This window comes from Dunckerocampus dactyliophorus, chromosome 9, assembly GCF_027744805.1.
Source record: "Dunckerocampus dactyliophorus isolate RoL2022-P2 chromosome 9, RoL_Ddac_1.1, whole genome shotgun sequence".
NCBI lineage: Eukaryota > Metazoa > Chordata > Actinopteri > Syngnathiformes > Syngnathidae > Dunckerocampus > Dunckerocampus dactyliophorus.
Genome location: NC_072827.1, coordinates 923,781 through 941,259, shown reverse-complemented (window position 1 = coordinate 941,259; position 17,479 = coordinate 923,781). Strand labels below are relative to the sequence as shown.

The following is a 17,479-nucleotide window of genomic DNA, read 5'->3' as shown; positions in this document are numbered from 1 at the left end:
AAAGGCCGCAGAAGAAGAAAATTGAAAGAATGGGGGTCACTATTATATTCTGTTGGTTTCTTAGACACACTAAACTATATAAAGTTAAATACAGTAGACTACATGAAAACTATAGAAACCAAAACATTGTTTCTCAATTCTTTAACTTTTAGAGTCCAATATGATGGTATAATCTGGAACTACGACACAATAGTTACATAACTGGCAAATAATTCCTAACTAATGAATTTTAAAATTAAAAAGATAGACTGGAAATCTTTTTGAAGTCACATAATCCATCCATTTTCTATGCCGCTGCTCCTCTTTACAGTCGCCGGGGTATGCTGGAGCCTATCCCAGCTGACTTTGGGTGACAGGCGGGGTACACCCTGGACTGGTGGCCAGCCAATGGCAGGGCACATATAGACAAACAAGCATTCACACTCACATTCATACCTATGGACAATTTAGAGTCTCCAATGGAAGGTAGGAAAACCCAGGTCTTCCTCATCTCCAGACTGTGACTGTGTGGCCAAGATGATAACCACTAGACCACCGTGCGGCCCGTCACATAATCTAAAATGAAAATTGATTAAAAAATATTTCTAATATTCAAGTCTGATTTTTTTTTCCAGTGAATTAAAAAAAAATTGTTTATTTTTGGTACATTAAACACCAGGGATTGCTGCGCAGTGTTTTTAAATCTAATATTTTATCAAATAATAATTCCTGAAATTTCAAGTAGTTTAATTTGCAATTTCTTGAAATTTTCCCGAACTATGCAAATTGAGGTAGATACTTTACTGTGGGCCAAAAAAACCAAAAACAAACAAGCAGTAACAGCCAGACTTTGAACAGTACGGCTATACATAAAACTATATTTCCACCCATGCTTGGAGTTCATCATAGCTATGCAAGAACATTTATATAAAGTATCCGGCCAGCAATCAACACATAACACATCCAGGAAAGTAAAAGTTAGATAATTCTCTTTATCAGCACAGAAAGCTAATTGTTACAAGAAATAACCGGCAGGAGAGACATTTTCACACACCATAAATATTAAATAATAAACGCTTGGAAACACCAAAGTCAATCAAGATTAATTTGCAGGTAAAACTAATTAGAATAATTAAATTAGGCTTCATTCATTGGTGGTTTTAGCAGAATCTTCTACATAGAAAACATTAAAAGGTTTGTAACAAATGTACTTTAAAGATCTAACAAGATTGTTTTTTTGGTCTAACAGCTCTCAGCAGCATGCGGAAGGAAACATGGCGGCGGTCCACTGGTTCCTGGTTCCGTCTTCTTTGGTGCGCCTCGTCTTTGTTTGTCACGTAACCCGAGTATAAAGGCCAAACAAACACTTTGGCGACATCACTTCAGACACCCTCACTGACTTGAAACTAGTTCTTAACTTATGTATTTTCACGGAAAGAACAGTTTGGGTCCCTGGCAGCTCGACGCCGCTCGCTCTCATCGCTCCAATTTGCTCATTAGTGTGTCGGTGGCTGCGAGGAATGAGGCCTCAAACTCCTGGTCAGAGAAGTGTGACACAGAGCGCCGTGCGTTGCGTCGGATCTCCATCCTCTCAGCCGCTGACAGCGCCAGGATGGTTTCCATGGCGGCCGCATAACCGTCCTCACTGTCGGCCAGGAAGCCCGTCGGTCCGCTCTCGTACGGCACGACAATGTCCAGTTTGGGACCGCCGGAATTGTGGGCCAGAACGATGGTGCCGGCCGCCATGCACTCCACCACACCTGCAAACAAAGACGAGGTGTGATTGATCAGCTTAGAAACGTAGCCCAAAGTGCATTAGGGGCACTTGGTGGGCTCCAAAGCAAACCTTCCACGATGGACAATACTGAAATGCAAAATGGTGACATCGTATTGTTTCTTACCGATGCCAAAGTGTTCGTTCCACATGGTGTGCAGACCAATGGTGGCGTCCACCAGCTCCCTCCTCAGCTCCTCAAAGGGAACGTTGAGTTTAAAATCCACACGGTCTTCCACGCCAAGCTCCTTACAGAGCCCGCGCAGCATGAGCACCCTCTCTTCGTCCTCCTCGTTCCTGCAGCCCCCGATCAGCACCAGCCTCAGAGACTCCCGCCCCATCGGACCCTGCTCCTTCCCACCCAGCAGCTTATGAAAGGCTCTGATCTGCAACTGGTGGTCCTTCTCCGGCCGGAACTGACCCACAGACACGATGGAGTGGCGCTTCCTGTACCCTGCGCCATCCTCCTCGCCTCCCAGCTCCTCCCAACCATCGTCCACTTCTTCGTCGTCCTCGCCCAGCTGCACGTCTAGAAAGGCTTTGATGTCGCAGGGCGGGTAGACCACGCTGGTGCGGCTGGGGGACCTCCACAGCGCTAGAATGTGCCCCAACGTCCACGTGGAGTTGACCATGATGACGTCGCTGCAGGAGCCGACCAGGCCGTAGAGCAGAGCGAAGAAGCAGTAATACGCCACCTTTGCGGCGCTCAGCAACGGGTTTCTGGAGATGAAGTCCGCGTTGTTAAACCTGAAATGCGACAAGACAACACCACACAGGGTCATACGCTTACACATCATGTGAATGAACAACCTGGATGGCTGCCTTAGCGTGTGTGTGTGTGTGTGTTTACCTGGGGTTCCTATCTCTCACCACAGACAACATGTCAGTGCTAACAGTGGGATAGTGAACATAGCTGGCCACCTGACAGCCCCCCAGGTAACGAAAGATAGGCAGGGTGAAGGCGTAGCCCATGGAGTCCATGTACAGGTCAGGAACGTAGGCCATCAGAGCCTCCCAGCCTGGGACACACACACACATCACAATTGAATCATTTGGTTACCTAATTTAAACTGCACAAGAAAAAGGACAACACGTCTGAAACAACTGTTGGTGCGATACAACCTTTGACCTCACCATGTTTAGCGTTAGTCTTACCCAGGAACATGGAGCCGGCGCTCTGGCCCAACAGAGTGAAGTGAGGGTAGGAGGCGGCCTCCACCAGAGCACGGTGTCGCAAGAAGATGAAACTGACAGGTCTGGGCAGCTTGATGTTGAACCGCCGTGTGGCCCCCTCCAGGATCTGAGCGCTGGTCACTCCTTGGTCACCCGTATACACCACGAAGGAAACGCTGGGATAGCTAGGATGAGGAGAGGAAGCATGGGATGAAAGGGCATGGTATGACATGGTGCATTTGAGAAGAAGTCCAGGAAACAAAAAGTAAACCAAAAACACGCTGACGTGACGTCAGCGGGGTTAACTTCATAAGTAGGTCACGTGTTTTAGTTGGAGGTGTGAAATGTCTGACTTCCTGCATCACCGCACACAGAGAGGCACAGTATAACACACAGGTGTAACAGAGACGGGTGTACCGGTGCATGAGGGCCCTCAGCGCGCACCAGAGGACCCTCTCCCCGCCTCCTCCAGCGTTGCAGTACGGATGGAAGAACGCCACCGCCGGGCCACCGTCCAGAGTGCGACGCGCTCTCCGGCGGCCCTGCAGCCAAACGCGAAGCCCCAGCAGGAGCAGTAGCAGGAGAAGAGTCAGCACCAGGCTGAGAACCAGGCAGGGAACCATCAGCGACCACAGCAGCCTGGAGAGCAGCAAAAAGAGATGCTAATGTTTATGTGGCGGCTAGCTTGCTACCTGCTCTACCTGGGATCTGAAGCTAACGACACCAACAGTGTCGCTCACTTTGTGTACGATAGTGCGCTTCGCGGAATTGTTATGTGTTCGAAACGAGTGGCAACATTTACCTCATGAAGTCACAGAAGCACAGAGAGAAGTTGTGACGATGATGATGATGATGATGATGGTGGTCAGCCATCTTGACAGTGGCGGCTCAGCGGAAAGCTCCGACCTGATCACGTGATTGACGGAGACAGCCGAAGAGCAGTTTGTTTTGGCGAGTGAAATGTATTCAGTACACATCGGTGAAACATCACAATATTAACGAATACAACACAGTAATATATTATCAGATAATTAATATAAATCCAACAGTATTCATTACATTTTGACTACGTCATCCTTTTATTGCTGGCTGTAGAGGACCGCAGAGACAACACACGGCGCACCATTGAGTAAAAATGGTTAGCATTAATGTAATACAAGATATAGAATTCACGAATCCCCTGGTTAGTAACGTTGTCTCTGTCGTCTTTTCCTCCTCCGGTGAAGTACGGAAGTGGGTTGAGCAAAATGGCGGCCACCGCGACGGAGAAATCAACAAAAGAGCGTCTCTTGTGCGTTTTGGACGATTTGGAGGTTTTATCACGGTAGACTGAAACTCTGATTTTTGTTGACGTTTAAAACCCACACGTTTCTCATGTCGGTTTAGCGGACCGGTCCGCTGTGAGTTCACCATGCATTGCGTTTCACTGGTATTTTTGCGAATTGTGCCCATTTGATCGTTTCAGGGAGCTGATTGAAATGTTGGCTTTGTCCCGTAGTCAGAAACTTCCACAGCCCGGAGAGGACACTCAGGTACCGGCTCCTACCGTCCATACACGACCAGCAGACATGCTGAGGCAGTATTTTAACGTCTAATGCACCCGACGGGAAGAAACCGGAAATACTGCTGTGTTGTGCAACTATAAATTATATTCTACTCCGCTATACCAGTATGCATTTGTGTTGGTCTAAGATCCTGGAGCTGCTAGTGCAGCGTGACCGTGAGTTCCAGGAGCTGATGGAGGTGGCCCAGCAGCAGGGCAAGGTGCACCAGGAGATGCAGCTCCTGGAGAAGGAGGTGGAGAAGCGGGACAGTGACATCCAGCAGCTCCAGAAGCAGTTGAAGGAGGCCGAACACATTCTGGTGGGCAGACTGCTATATATGCTATTCCTCATACAATTACATGGTCAGTTGTTACATTATCCTGGTAGGTTAGGTTTTGCAACGTAGCAGCCATAGAATGACAGTACTGCGACCGCTCCATGCAGATGCTTAACGATAACTGTCAAGTTTCTTGATAGAGATCACTCAAAGTGATCCAGAAGTCAAACCCACATCATGTTCGCTCTCACCCACGACTACTTTGGTGTGCTTAATTAAGAGGTGTCATTTAATCTCATCTCGCAACTTTACATTGTAGCAAACTATGGCGGGCACAAATAGAGGTTGGGTTGTAACCTGTTTTTATTAGGGATTTTTAATTAGGGATTATTCAAACCAGCAATAAGTCTGTTGTTCCGGGATCAAGTCTAGTGTTTGTGTCCCACCGAACATTACAGTGACATCACTGACAACTAGTGACCAGTGTAGAATACTACATACAGTATCATTCACTGCATCTTTGAATGAGTCTTCTGAATGCCTGATATTTATATTTCAGTTCCTTTAGCCATGTTTATGCTTGAAAATGCTTCATTTAGGCAAAAATATATGTAAAATTTGCTCCATTATGCACATCTTGAGTAATTCAAGATTCAAGAGAGTTTTATTGTCATGTGCATGGTAAAACAGCAGTTATACTATGCAATGAAAATCTTATTCTGTTCATTCTCCCAAGAAAAGAAAGAAAACACAAGAAAGAATAAGAACATAAGAAACATAAACATATATACCAATAAATTAAGCAACAAAAACAGAAGAGACATTAATACAAATAAATAATACAAATAAATAAATAAATAAAGTGCTATGAGTGTGTGTTGCGTGCGGCGTGTGTGAGTGCTTCGTTGAGAAGCCTGATGGCTTGTGGGTAAAAGCTGTTTGCCAGCCTTGTGGTCCTGGACTTCAAACTCCTGTAGCGTCTGCCTGACGGTAGGAGTGTGAATAATGACTGTTGTGGATGTGTGCTGTCCTTGATGAGGTTGTGTGTTCTTCGTAGGACTCTAGTTTTATAAATGTCTTGCAGTGAGGGGAGGGCTGCCCCAACAATGTTCTGTGAGGTCTTGATCACCCGCTGGAGTGCCTTCCTATCACGTGTTGTACAGTTACCGTACCAAACAGTGATGGAGGCGGTAAGGACACTTTCCATAGTGCATCTGTAGAAGCAACTCAGGATTGTGGTGGACATGCCAAATTTCCTCAGTCTTCTCAGGAAGTACAGTCTCCTTTGGGACTTCTTCAGAATTTGTTGGGTGTTGTGAGACCAGGTGAGGTCCTCGCTGATGTGTGTGCCAAGGAACTTGAAGGTTTTCACCCTCTCCACCTCAGTCTCATCAATAAACAGGGGTCTATGCGGCTCCTTTTCCCTTGTTCTTGGGTCGATGATCATCTCTTTAGTCTTATCTGTATTGAGAAGGAGGTTGTTATCACGACACCAAGCTATGAGGTCCGCCACCTCTCTTCTGTATGATGTTTCAACACCACCAGTGATCAGGCCGATGACTGTAGTGTCATCCGCAAATTTAATGATGCTGGTGGTGTTCTGGGAGGCCACGCAATCGTAGGTGAAGAGCGTGTAGAGGAGCGGACTCAGCACACACCCCTGTGGGGTCCCAGTGCTCACAATTCTTGAGCTGGATGTGCGATTGTGGACTCTGACTGACTGGGGTCTGCCTGTGAGAAAGTTAAACACCCAGTTACAGAGGGAGGGAGACAGGCCAAGTGTGAGGAGCTTATTTGTGAGTTTGTGGGGGCTGACTGTATTAAAAGCAGAGCTATAGTCTATAAATAGCATTCTGACATATGTGTCCTGGCCCTGTAGGTGAAAAAGGGCTGTGTGGATGGCAGTGTTGACTGCATCATCCGTGGACCGGTTCTGGCGATATGCAAACTGTAGGGGGTCCATAGTTGCCGCTGGGATGCTCTTTTTGATGTGGGTCATGACTAATCTTTCAAAGCACTTCATAACAATAGGAGTGAGTGCTATAGGGCGATAGTCATTCAAGCAGGTCACGTTGCTCTTCTTGGGTACTATGGTGGTGGACTTAAAGCAGGTCGGTACAGATGCTTGTGCAAGTGACAGGTTGCTGTGCAAAATACAAAATAATCTCAAAGACTCCAAATAAGATCGGAAATAGTGCACTAAGTGATTAGTAATACAGCAGAGTAGAAGTGATGGGACAAGTAAGTGGTTCATTGCTTTAATCTAATTTGGCTCATCTTTGTCTTGTAAAAGGCGACAGCAGTTTACCAGGCCAAAGAGAAGCTCAAGTCCATTGAGCGAGCCAGGAAAGGTGAGCGAGCCCACCTGTGCGGCACAACCAGGGTGTGTAGGATTAAACTAGCATGTTGCTCTCTGCAGGAAGCATCTCCTCGGAGGAGATCATCAAGTACGCTCACAGAATCAGCGCCAGTAACGCCGTGTGCGCCCCACTCAACTGGGTCCCAGGTGGGAAGCAGTCACCGCAAACACGAGACACCAAAGTTTGTTTGTCAGTCAAAATAAACCCGTTTATTGTCAGGTGACCCACGGCGACCTTACCCCACTGACCTGGAGATGCGCAGCGGGATGTTGGGTCATATGGCCAACTTGCCTACCAACGGTGTGAATGGACATCTGCCTGGTGATGCGCTCGCTGCTGGGAGGTTGCCAGGTAGTTTGATTTAAAAAAATGTATATAGTTAGGTTTAATATGCAGTCTCTTGGCCCATTATTTTGTAATGATTTGATTTGTTTATTTGTCACAATGTCACCTCTCTGCCCCGTCAGACGTCCTGACGCCCCACTACCCCTGGCCGTCGTCTGACCTTTCTGTTGGCATGCTGCCTCCACACCATGGCAACGACTTCGGCGTGGAACCTCCAGGACACAACAAGGAGAACGAGGACGATGTGGAGGCCATGTCAACGGACTCTTCTAGTAGCAGCAGTGACTCAGACTGAAAGACCCTTCTGTGTGTGTGTGTGTGTGTGTATACATGTAAGCTTGTAAATAAAACGTTTTTGAGTATTTTTTTTTGTTTGGCCTGCGCTCCAGATTTTTTGATGTTGCTGCTCCAGCTAATGATTGAGATCACATACTAACCTCCTCAAAGATTTAAATTTGCTGTCATCCCAGCAGGCATCCTATGGGCTGGCGTGTGTAACAGTGGGGCCTGCTAGTAGTATATGAAGGAATTATCGTAACAGTGCAAAAGTACTGGTCAAAGTTGAAAAGACTCAAATGGGGTAAATAAATAGCTGATATTTAGGAAAAAATGAAGCAAATATTTGATTGAAGGTATGCAGTAACGTAATTCCAACAAATAGTTTACAGAATGTACACTAGAACAGAAAAATAGCTATCGGACAAGTCCGTGCTGCCTTCACGTGCATTCCGGAAATATTTGTTCAGCATATATTGACTAAAAGTGGTTATAATGTTTACAAGTTGCTGATTTATATTGTAACGTACATTAGGGCTTGAACGACACAGTGAAGAGGCTCTTCTGAAATCAAGATAATCGTCATTCGAAGAACATCCTGTAAAGTCCCATCTTCGTAAAAGGCGACACAGCTGCCGCCATCCTTCCCAACGCATGCGCACTAGTCATCGCCTGTGAAGCCGACATGGCGACGTCCCTGATCTGCGGCCGTTTGACGGCTAGCTTGAGGAATTCAGGCCACAGAAACACGATTAGCTCCGCTTCCAAGGTGAGACTTAAACCACATGAAAAGCGAGAGGTTCCTGCTTTAGGGGCCAATGGGAGTGACGGTGCTACAGCCTCCCTGACCGGCACAGCAGTTAGGAAAATGACAGGGTCAAATATGACATTAGCTCAAGTTGAGTCCGTTATTATTGCTAATGTGCAAACGAGCGCCAAGCTAGCTTGATAGCTATATCTGAAAGCAGCTAACACGCACACAGAAGCAGTTTGTTGTTGGCTCGGTGTGTGTGTGTGTGTGCAGTGTTTTTGTAGCTGAATGCGCACAGGCTTGACATATCAGTGACCTCCAGCAGGACGCTCCGCTCGTCCTCCCAAAGTTTGCAACAGAGTGTTAAGCTTCCGCATGCAACAACTAAATATGTCAGCTGCTGAGTAGCGGGACACGGAAGCAAAACATGGAACAATGAATGTCACCGATGCATAAGTGTCTGTTAAGCTTATAATGCACATTACAGATTGGGTGCTGACTGCCACACGGAGGAAGCTTTTTTTAAAAACCTGGTCCTCTTCTCTCATTTAAAGCCACCCTCTCTGTCTTGGCCTCTCCAGGTTGTAGCAGGTTCCACTGGCCTGTTTGGAGGCCATGTGTCCCAGCCGCAGCTCCCCCACCTACAGCAGCAGCAGAGGAACCTCTCGCTGCACGAGTACATGAGCATCGGCCTGCTGAAGGAGGCCGGCATCTCTGTGCCGGCCGGAATGGTGGCCAGCTCCTCGGATGAGGCCTACGCCGTGGCCAAGCAGATCGGTCAGTCGAACATCAAACTTCACGGAACATCTCACTTGGGGCGTACTCGCACAAGGCCATTCGTGTCGTGCTGGATTTGGGTGCAACTCCCCTTGCCTCTCCTGGCTTCTGCTGCCTGCACTCACACTGAGCATTTGCAAACACAAATAATGGACACAGTAATGAAAAGCCTATTTTTGATCTAAACCAGGGGTAGGCAATCTCAAACGTCTTAATCCGGCCCACCGGGCATTTCCAAATTCCTTTTTTAAAGCTTTAAACATGGAAACTGTAGCCGGCAACATGACTTGCAGTGCTATTGTGGCACGCTTGGGTCGCCAAAATAGTCAGATGTAGCTTGTAGAAAAAAGCCATCCAAACAAAACAACACGCCAACACACGACACACAAAGTAACCTACCCACTGCACCTTGTGGGCATACAAACAAATACCTACGTGCAATACCCATGCCGAAAAAACACCCATAAATTCCAACAACAAGGCATGCTGGGCAGCTTGTGGTACTCTTTCTCCCAACATATTGCCCGTGTTGGTTGCATTTTTGCTAGATTTCAAAATATGTTGTGGTCGTCAGATAAGTAAACAAGGAGTGTTGTTACACCTGGACTACCCAACATGCCTTGCGGGCATTTGGAAATAAGTTTTGAGTTAGGTGCTATGTTTAGCGCTTAGTTGTTGATTTATGTGATGCGTTAACTTGGCTGTGGATGTGTTGTGTTTTGTTTTTTTTGCACCACGAGCTGCCACCTATATGTAGATGGCCCCTGCGCAAGTCAAAAAGATTGCCCACCCCTGTTCTAAACCTTATAATAAGTCTCTCACAGTTAATAAATGCATTTTAAATTCAGCTGTACACATTAAGAAACAGTTACACTTTTGTACTTACGAAACATGCAGCTACACAGCATCCTGTCTTGTCAAAGCATCTTCCTGCTGGAAAATGTTGAGTGAATTGACTTCAGACATCGCCCTCTGCTGGATTCATAGCTGCAGCACTCTTTTCCCTCTGCAGATAGCGCCATCAAACCACTTTGTATTTCTGTTACCATTCATAAAAAGGTCATTATTAATCATTTAAATCAGAGAAAAGATGTCCTAGTATGCAGGTGATCTACCTTATCTTGTGCAAGGTTGCAGCTATCATTCATTTTTGCAAGAGTAGCGATTGCATGAATTAAATGTCGTTTTTATTACGCACATGCAGTCGCGAGTGAGCGAGCGTGCTCTGGCTTTGGCTGATGGATTATTTGGAGTCTTTGTATTTAGTTTCTATTATGAATTGTGTCACGTTACATTAACCTCCGAGGAGCGATCGCATTACAGTCGTATGACACAGCTACGTTGTGTGTGCACGTGAATCCAAACCACCTCACCCAATTGTGTGAAGAGAGGGGAAGCGTGCCGTGTGATTCACACATGCGTGGTACGATTGGCCTAGTGAGTACGCCCTTAGATAAAATGTTGGCTCGACTGTGTTTTTTATTTTGTCCTGGTAACTGAAACTGCTATGATTTGTACCGCTACCAAATGGACTCTTGGCTTCTGTCACACCAGAGTGGTTCTTAATTGTGCAGTGTAGTGTTTGGGTGCAATTCAGAATGTTCTTGAGAAAGCCCTGAAAAGCTTGCAGAACCCTGCGGACTTCTTAAATAGCCAGTGCCAAACATGGCGTCCAGGCCTTAGAGGTATCGTGTGTCAATCCACCGTCATCCGTCGGCGGTGGGGTATGTAAAGTGGCGGGGCTAGAAACAGTGCAGTGTGTTGATTGGTGGGACATGGAATGGTTGATTTCAGAATGTGAAGAAAACAAAAAGCAAGCCACACGTCTTCCATCGTGGTATAACCTTCACCGCTGTGTGTGTTAGGCTCTAAGGACCTGGTGGTGAAAGCTCAGGTTCTGGCGGGCGGCAGAGGGAAGGGCACGTTCGAGGGTGGACTGAAGGGAGGAGTCAGGATCGTCTACTCGTAAGTGTTTCAAACGGACCGGATGATAATGATGTCATTCCATGCTGTGGTTTCCAATTCCTCAACCGTGTGTCCTCCCGTGTGTCCCAGGCCGGAGGAGGCGCGAGACATTTCATCACAGATGATCGGCCGAAAGCTGTACACCAAGCAGACGGGGGAGGCGGGCCGCATCTGCAACCAGGTGTTCATCTGCGAGCGCAGGTATCCACGCAGGGAGTACTACTTCGCCATCACCATGGAGAGATCCTTCCAGGTGAACAACACTCAGACCTTCATGAACCTCCAACTGATGGGTTCTTGAGTCTTAGTTTGTACTCCAGATGTCACAATACACTTTTTCATGTCCGATACAGAAATATCGTTTATGGGGCGATAGCTATCAGATATCGCCTGCTTTGTTATAATATACTGTATAGGGGTGCATAAATATGAGGAATTATGATGTCATACCGATAAAGCCGATGACATTAAAAAGTAGCTCCAATAAGCGCTAAAAATGCCCTGATGACGTTACACCTGACCAAGCCACTGACCTGGCGTTAGCAGGACTGTCTTGATGAGCTTGGACTTTACAGTATTTCATGGTACGTGATAATTATGAGGTATTCTGTTGTCATACCAATAAATCCAATAACATTCAAAAATACAGTAGCGCCGATAACCAATAAAAAAAGAAAAGCTCCAATGAGGCAAGATTGCTCGTACTGTGCTGGAAGCGCTCCTTTTTTGGGACATGCTGCAAACGGCCTGCCACAACGTCCCCTGAGCTCACTTGTAAACAGACATGGCGCTGATTGTGCTGAACTTATGAGGAAGCTATTTCACCAACTGGCCGCACTGAGGAAAAAACAACATGGAGTTTCATGGCGACGACGCCCAGAGCCTGGGGCTTGTTCCTATCGCCGTGGCGCTTGAAAGGTGCAAACAGTTTGCACCCCCCCAGACAGATACTGAGTGAGTATGGGACAGGACCATCAATACGTTTCCTTTTTTTTTTTTTTTTAAATGATGAAAACACACTTGTGGCGGCAACTAGTCGTCAAGCTGTTGGTTCTCCCGGCCACCACTAGATGGCAGCACAGCACAGTAGTGTCACCTTCTTACGACCAGTGTGAAATTTCAGATCAACCGGAGCTTATTGGGGAGGATGCAAATGTTCTGAATGAAGACCTGACTAACAACCAACCTGCACGTGGGCTGCACATATTGGTCTTTATAGTTTTAATGACCTCATGAGCAGAAAAGCATTAATGATGTTCATTTGGTAATAACTTCCACCACCTATCGCCTGTATGTTGAAAAACCATGAATATTATGCTATTTGTTTTGCTTGCATTCATGCTCATTTGTGCCACAGGGCCCCGTGTTGATTGGCAGCTCACAGGGGGGCGTCAACATCGAAGATGTGGCGGCGGAAAACCCAGACGCCATTGTGAAGGAGCCCATCGACATTGTGGAGGGCATTAAGATGGAGCAGGCACTCAAGGTGAGGATCAATAGCAGATGACAGCAGTCACAAAAACAACTGGAGATGCTCCCACCGTGTGGGCCGGGGCCCGAGATCGAAAAAGAGGCGGCGGCTCAAGAGAGGAATTCTGTGTTTGTCCTTCTGTGTCTAAAACCCAATGATTGTGATTTAATGCTCACACGGAAAGCTGCTTCCCACGGCTGCGTACAAAATATGTTTGAACTTATGCCTGCAGACCAACCCCTGCTTTCAGCAGCCATTTTATAGGACTGTCACGCTGTGCCTGTAAACCATGTTGGGTTTGTGTTGCAGTAGACTTTGGTCTGCATATTGAGTTGATGTTGTCATAGTGAGAGCACACTCAATACGTCTGTCAGCACAAGAGATGCTGATTGTTAGAGGAGTCCAATAAATGCACCTCCATTGTTGGCATTCATTTCTGAAGATGATGCTTTGTTCAAACACCCCAGCAGTCATTTATTGTTCTAGCACAATCTGGAACGCTGGTACGATTTGGTTCGCACTGGAAACAATCTGTTCCAGGGTCAAGCTGTTGCCCTTTGTTCTTGCTGCAGGTTGCACAGAAGATGGGCTTCCCGCCGGCGCTGCAGAAGGAAGCAGCAGAGAACATGGTCAAACTGTACAATGTGTTCATAAAGTACGACGCCTCCATGGTGGAGATCAATCCCATGGTGGAGGACTCCTCTGGCATTGGTACAAATCTCTTAGCAACCGACCTGACCCAGTTGGAGCAGTACCACCTATAACAAGGTTGGCTTTCTTGTCTCATCAACAGTGATGTGCATGGACGCCAAGATCAACTTTGATTCAAACGCTGCCTATCGCCAGAAGAAGGTGTTCGACTTGCAGGACTGGACCCAGGAGGACCCCCGAGACCAGCAGGCGGCCTTGGCTGACCTTAACTACATCGGCCTGGACGGAACCATTGGCTGCTTGGGTTTGTTTGAAGAAAGTGTTTCAGGACTGGTTGAACTGTGATATTTAGTGAGATAAGGGTCATGTGTTGTTCATGCAGTCAACGGAGCCGGACTGGCCATGGCCACCATGGACATCATCAAGCTGCATGGCGGCACGCCTGCCAACTTCCTGGATGTAGGGGGCGGAGCCACAGCCCATCAGGTGACAGAGGCCTTCAAGCTCATCACCTCAGACAGGAAGGTAAGATAAACTGTGTGAGAAGCAGCAGCAGAACGGAGAAGATGAGCGATACCGAGAAGTTTTCACATCTATTATTTCTTACATTTACACTTAACTGTCATTTCTGCACACCTGGGATGTAAAAACGACTAAAAAAAAAAAAGTTTCATTTGAAAAAGCTGTAGATTCCATTGTCCTAACTAAATATCACCACATCTCTATTAACTAACCACTCTTGGTTCCGATGCTTTTCAAAGGCAGGGTCGTTTTTGGATGAAATGTCTGAATTTTTCAATGAATTGTTTAATGATATGAACTTTTGATCAACGTTACAATGAACTTCTTAGAGGGCTAGTATAGATACATCAAACAATCCAACTTGACTAGAAATGTTTCACAGGAGTATGTTGACTTCTGAAAACTAGCATACTTTGTTTGCTGCCTCAGTGTTGGTGTGAGCTACTTTTTTTTTAGGACACGTCTCATCATCCACAATCCTTGTCTCTTTTGCGTGCTTTCTAAAGATACAAAAAGAGGCAGCTAATTAATGCACATAATGGGACACACCTTTTCTGCCTACAAATCCTGCTATTAAAACCAAGAAGGTTTTCTGGTTTTCTATCCATGCTGTGAGCATGTAGTAACAAGTACATTCACGATAACACGTAATACTCACAGTATTTTGGTCATTTTAAGCATTACCGGAACTTCCTTCCTCCTGGGCACATTGATTTCACATAGCAACATGGAAAGGAAAGCTACACAGAGCGTTAACTTTTCCAAACTCAAAAGCAGAAACAACAGCAGCAGTGGCGGCAGCTCCAATGTGTTGTGCTACATTTTGGTAGTGGCCTGAAGCGTTGTGAGCGAGCGGTGGAGCTAGTCGCTAGTGTGGTGTGGTGAGGTGTCACTACGCCAGTAAAGTAGTTATTCGGCTATTATTATTATCAGTAGTAGTTATTGTCATTGAACAATGACAATGTTGCTGTAACTTGGTTAATATGCAGGTCACATTGTGTAAATAGAGCGTTGTTGGCGCTTTTTGGATGTTTTTACAGAAGATTTTATAGGCGGAGTAATTGTGTCCCTTGACATGCATTCTCAGCTGCCCCTTTTTAGCAGTTTTTATATCTTTAGAACAACAGAAGAGATGCAAAAAAATGCTTCACATAAGGATTGTGGATGATGGGCAAAATTCCAGAAAAAGTGCAATTTTTTGATTTATCGGTATGACATCAAACCTTCATATTGGCCCCGATCATTTATCATGCACCCCCATGACATCACGTAACTTAGCGTCACCTACTAACGCTAAGTCAATGTTGGCTTGGTCTCAGGTTCAGGCCATCCTAGTCAACATCTTTGGAGGCATCATGAGGTGTGACGTCATCGCTCAGGGCATCATCATGGCCGTGCAAGACCTTGACCTCAAGATCCCCATTGTTGTGCGTCTACAAGGTAGAAAACACTCTACTTGCTCACCTTCAACATTCTTTCCCGGCGTCATAATGAATATGTATGATGAAATGCTTCCTGTCACTCCTTCTTTGGTCATTTCAGGCACACGAGTGGATGACGCCAAAGCTCTGATTGCTGCCAGCCCGCTGAAAATCCTGGCCTGCGATGACCTCGATGAAGCTGCCAAAATGGTACACACACACTCCAATACACTGCTTTGTTGAGTCTCCAATATCACATGTTACCATGATCTTGTGGCGCATTCACAGGTTGTCAGACTTTCAGAAATCGTTTCACTGGCTAAGGAGGCTCAAGTGGACATCACCTTCCAACTTCCCATCTGAGCCATCTCCTCACCTCAAACGCTTGCTGTTCCTGGACACTCCCCCAAAGCCCCCCCACCCCGAAACAGCCAGCAAACACCACCCCCTGAACCTGTTCTTTACACCCTTGTCCTTCCTCTGTGGCATGGTGGCACCAAAACACTTGCGCACAAACACACTCCTCACTCGGCAGACAATAGATGCATGCATTCAAGTCTTCTGGGTGTAAAGTAGGCCTGCAAACTCATCAGAATAACTGTGTTTTTGCATGAGTGTCTCAGCGTGTTCAAGCTTAAAAAGGACAACAACAATAAAAATAAGACAAAAATAGCCCCACATGGGGAAGCTATAAACATAGGGCAAACAAATGTAGCTGAAACACACAATAACCCGCATGTCCTCCAGCTGAGACGCGGCCCAGAATGCGACTCAATTTGCGCCTCAATAGCACGGCCGTAAACAACAGGGTAGCAGCGGTTTGCCAACGCCGAGTCTTCTCCCTGCAGGCATGCCACCCCTGCAATAACCAGGCGGGAGCGTTGATCAGCGGGCGGAAGCGGCCATGACATGCCGCGTGCCGTGCTCGCATGCCAGAACATTCTAGAGAGGATAGAAGTTGTGATTTTGTGTTGCATCAGAGAGCAGCTTCTGTCCTCGTGCCTTTTTAACGTTTGGACTCCTGCGCAGCTCAAAGTTCAGAGGTTTGGCATGGCTGTAACGGTTTTTTGGGTCACTATGGACCTACCAAACTGACACATAGATCTTAGCACAATGTATTATTCAGTGCTTCTTTAATGGAACTCAACTTCTTTTTCATGAAGCACCCCCAGGGAGGGAGGCAGACAGTCTAAATGTGGCATCGACGTGACAGTAAATCACTTCATGCCATTTCCTGCCTTTATTCTGCTCGGCTCCCTGCGTCTCTGTAGGATTTAAACATTTAAAACCCCTCATGATCTGAAGGCTGTAGCTCTACCACGCACACGCCGGCCAATGAATGCATTGTTAAAACGCACACTCTTATTTCAGAATCTGCAACAAGTCTGCTGAACAGCGTTGGCAGACTTGGGCATCCTGTCGGTGGCAGCTTTGGTCTGTTTCTCTTCATCTTGTGTTACTTTCTGGATGCGTGACGCTACAAGCTCTCCTTTCTTTTTGGCTATTTATTGACTTGTACTGTACGCTCCATGGAGCCACGTTTATGCTGCCATCATGCCACGACGGAGGCCAGCTTTTTATTTGCCGTTTTCTGTACATTGTGGTGCAAGGCCACACCCCTTTCTTTTCACATGACATGCCACATTGTGACCCGGGTTGAATCTTGTAAATAACTAAACCGCCGCTCTGTAAAATATTTATGCTTCTATCAAGGGGTTCAGTAATCAGAGAAAAATAAAGACAGGACATCAGTGCATCTGTGCTTTGTGTCACTCATTAGAAATGATGTCATACTTAGCAGTAGCAAACTCATTTCATTCAAACTTACACAGCGTGCACAATTAGAGCACATGATTAGTTTTAGTGTGCACAGTTTGTAGGCCAGAGGATAAACAGAAGTTAAACTATAAACTTTCAGGGGAGTGCAGCATCATAATTACACAATTGTGGCTGATAATTTACAATTTACAGTTCCTCTAAGAAAGATAAAGATGACTTTTACTTCAACTTTGAGATTTATGATGTAGGCACTCGTTCAATCAACACACCGTGACTAATCATGGCGCACGGTGTGTTACATTAATAACAATGAGTAGGTGATACTTTGAAGTTGAATACCCAAAGGTGTACAAATGGCACTCTCGGAGGGGGTAGTCAGTTGCAACTGGCGGATTTACATATACAGCAAAATGC

At 46.3% G+C, this 17,479-nt stretch overlaps 3 protein-coding genes across 5 annotated transcripts; 2 read left to right on the top strand and 1 right to left on the bottom strand.

Annotated features, from left to right (window-relative positions):
* Positions 1-728: 728 nt before the first annotated feature.
* LOC129187887 (GDP-Man:Man(3)GlcNAc(2)-PP-Dol alpha-1,2-mannosyltransferase-like) lies at positions 729-4,355 on the bottom strand. Of its 2 annotated transcripts, XM_054787669.1 has the most exons (7): positions 3,986-4,355; positions 3,729-3,832; positions 3,344-3,565; positions 2,909-3,111; positions 2,604-2,772; positions 1,881-2,500; positions 730-1,739 (listed from the first exon to the last, which is right to left on the bottom strand). In XM_054787669.1, the coding sequence occupies exons 2-7, from the start codon at positions 3,797-3,799 to the stop codon at positions 1,456-1,458; spliced, it is 1,569 nt and encodes a 522-aa protein (XP_054643644.1). In that variant the 5' UTR covers positions 3,800-3,832; positions 3,986-4,355; the 3' UTR covers positions 730-1,455. The 2 variants fall into 2 exon arrangements, with proteins under 2 accessions (XP_054643647.1, XP_054643644.1); XM_054787672.1 differs by having other exon boundaries at positions 729-1,739; positions 3,729-4,355.
* med4 (mediator complex subunit 4) lies at positions 3,628-7,842 on the top strand. 2 transcript variants are annotated; one of them, XM_054787675.1, is made up of 7 exons: positions 3,822-4,250; positions 4,392-4,458; positions 4,619-4,789; positions 7,041-7,098; positions 7,167-7,253; positions 7,327-7,458; positions 7,575-7,840. In XM_054787675.1, the coding sequence occupies exons 1-7, from the start codon at positions 4,174-4,176 to the stop codon at positions 7,745-7,747; spliced, it is 765 nt and encodes a 254-aa protein (XP_054643650.1). In that variant the 5' UTR covers positions 3,822-4,173; the 3' UTR covers positions 7,748-7,840. The 2 variants fall into 2 exon arrangements, with proteins under 2 accessions (XP_054643649.1, XP_054643650.1); XM_054787674.1 differs by lacking the exon at positions 4,392-4,458 and having other exon boundaries at positions 3,628-4,250; positions 7,575-7,842.
* A 508-nt stretch (positions 7,843-8,350) lies between these two features.
* On the top strand, positions 8,351-17,042 carry sucla2 (succinate-CoA ligase ADP-forming subunit beta). Its single transcript, XM_054787673.1, has 11 exons — positions 8,351-8,497; positions 9,061-9,256; positions 11,122-11,221; positions 11,312-11,474; positions 12,579-12,707; positions 13,265-13,403; positions 13,486-13,647; positions 13,726-13,868; positions 15,185-15,305; positions 15,408-15,496; positions 15,575-17,042. Exons 1-11 carry the CDS (start codon positions 8,414-8,416, stop codon positions 15,647-15,649), a joined length of 1,401 nt encoding a protein of 466 aa, XP_054643648.1. The 5' UTR covers positions 8,351-8,413; the 3' UTR covers positions 15,650-17,042.
* Positions 17,043-17,479: the final 437 nt, after the last annotated feature.

What these genes read in the sequence shown, in the direction of transcription:
- LOC129187887 (XM_054787672.1), bottom strand. Translation starts at nt 3,799, where the DNA reads ATGGCTGACCACCATCATCATCATCATCATCATCGTCACAACTTCTCT. An exon ending in TGCTTCTGTGACTTCATGAG is followed by an intron (nt 3,566 to 3,728) that starts GTAAATGTTGCC and finishes GCTGCTCTCCAG; the next exon opens with GCTGCTGTGGTCGCTGATGG. An exon ending in GTGAGAGATAGGAACCCCAG is followed by an intron (nt 2,501 to 2,603) that starts GTAAACACACAC and finishes GTCGCATTTCAG; the next exon opens with GTTTAACAACGCGGACTTCA.
- med4 (XM_054787674.1), top strand. Translation starts at nt 4,062, where the DNA reads ATGGTTAGCATTAATGTAATACAAGATATAGAATTCACGAATCCCCTG. An exon ending in CATTGAGCGAGCCAGGAAAG is followed by an intron (nt 7,099 to 7,166) that starts GTGAGCGAGCCC and finishes TGCTCTCTGCAG; the next exon opens with GAAGCATCTCCTCGGAGGAG. An exon ending in CGCTGCTGGGAGGTTGCCAG is followed by an intron (nt 7,459 to 7,574) that starts GTAGTTTGATTT and finishes CTGCCCCGTCAG; the next exon opens with ACGTCCTGACGCCCCACTAC.
- sucla2 (XM_054787673.1), top strand. Translation starts at nt 8,414, where the DNA reads ATGGCGACGTCCCTGATCTGCGGCCGTTTGACGGCTAGCTTGAGGAAT. An exon ending in GGAGGACTCCTCTGGCATTG is followed by an intron (nt 13,404 to 13,485) that starts GTACAAATCTCT and finishes TCTCATCAACAG; the next exon opens with TGATGTGCATGGACGCCAAG. An exon ending in CGGAACCATTGGCTGCTTGG is followed by an intron (nt 13,648 to 13,725) that starts GTTTGTTTGAAG and finishes TTGTTCATGCAG; the next exon opens with TCAACGGAGCCGGACTGGCC.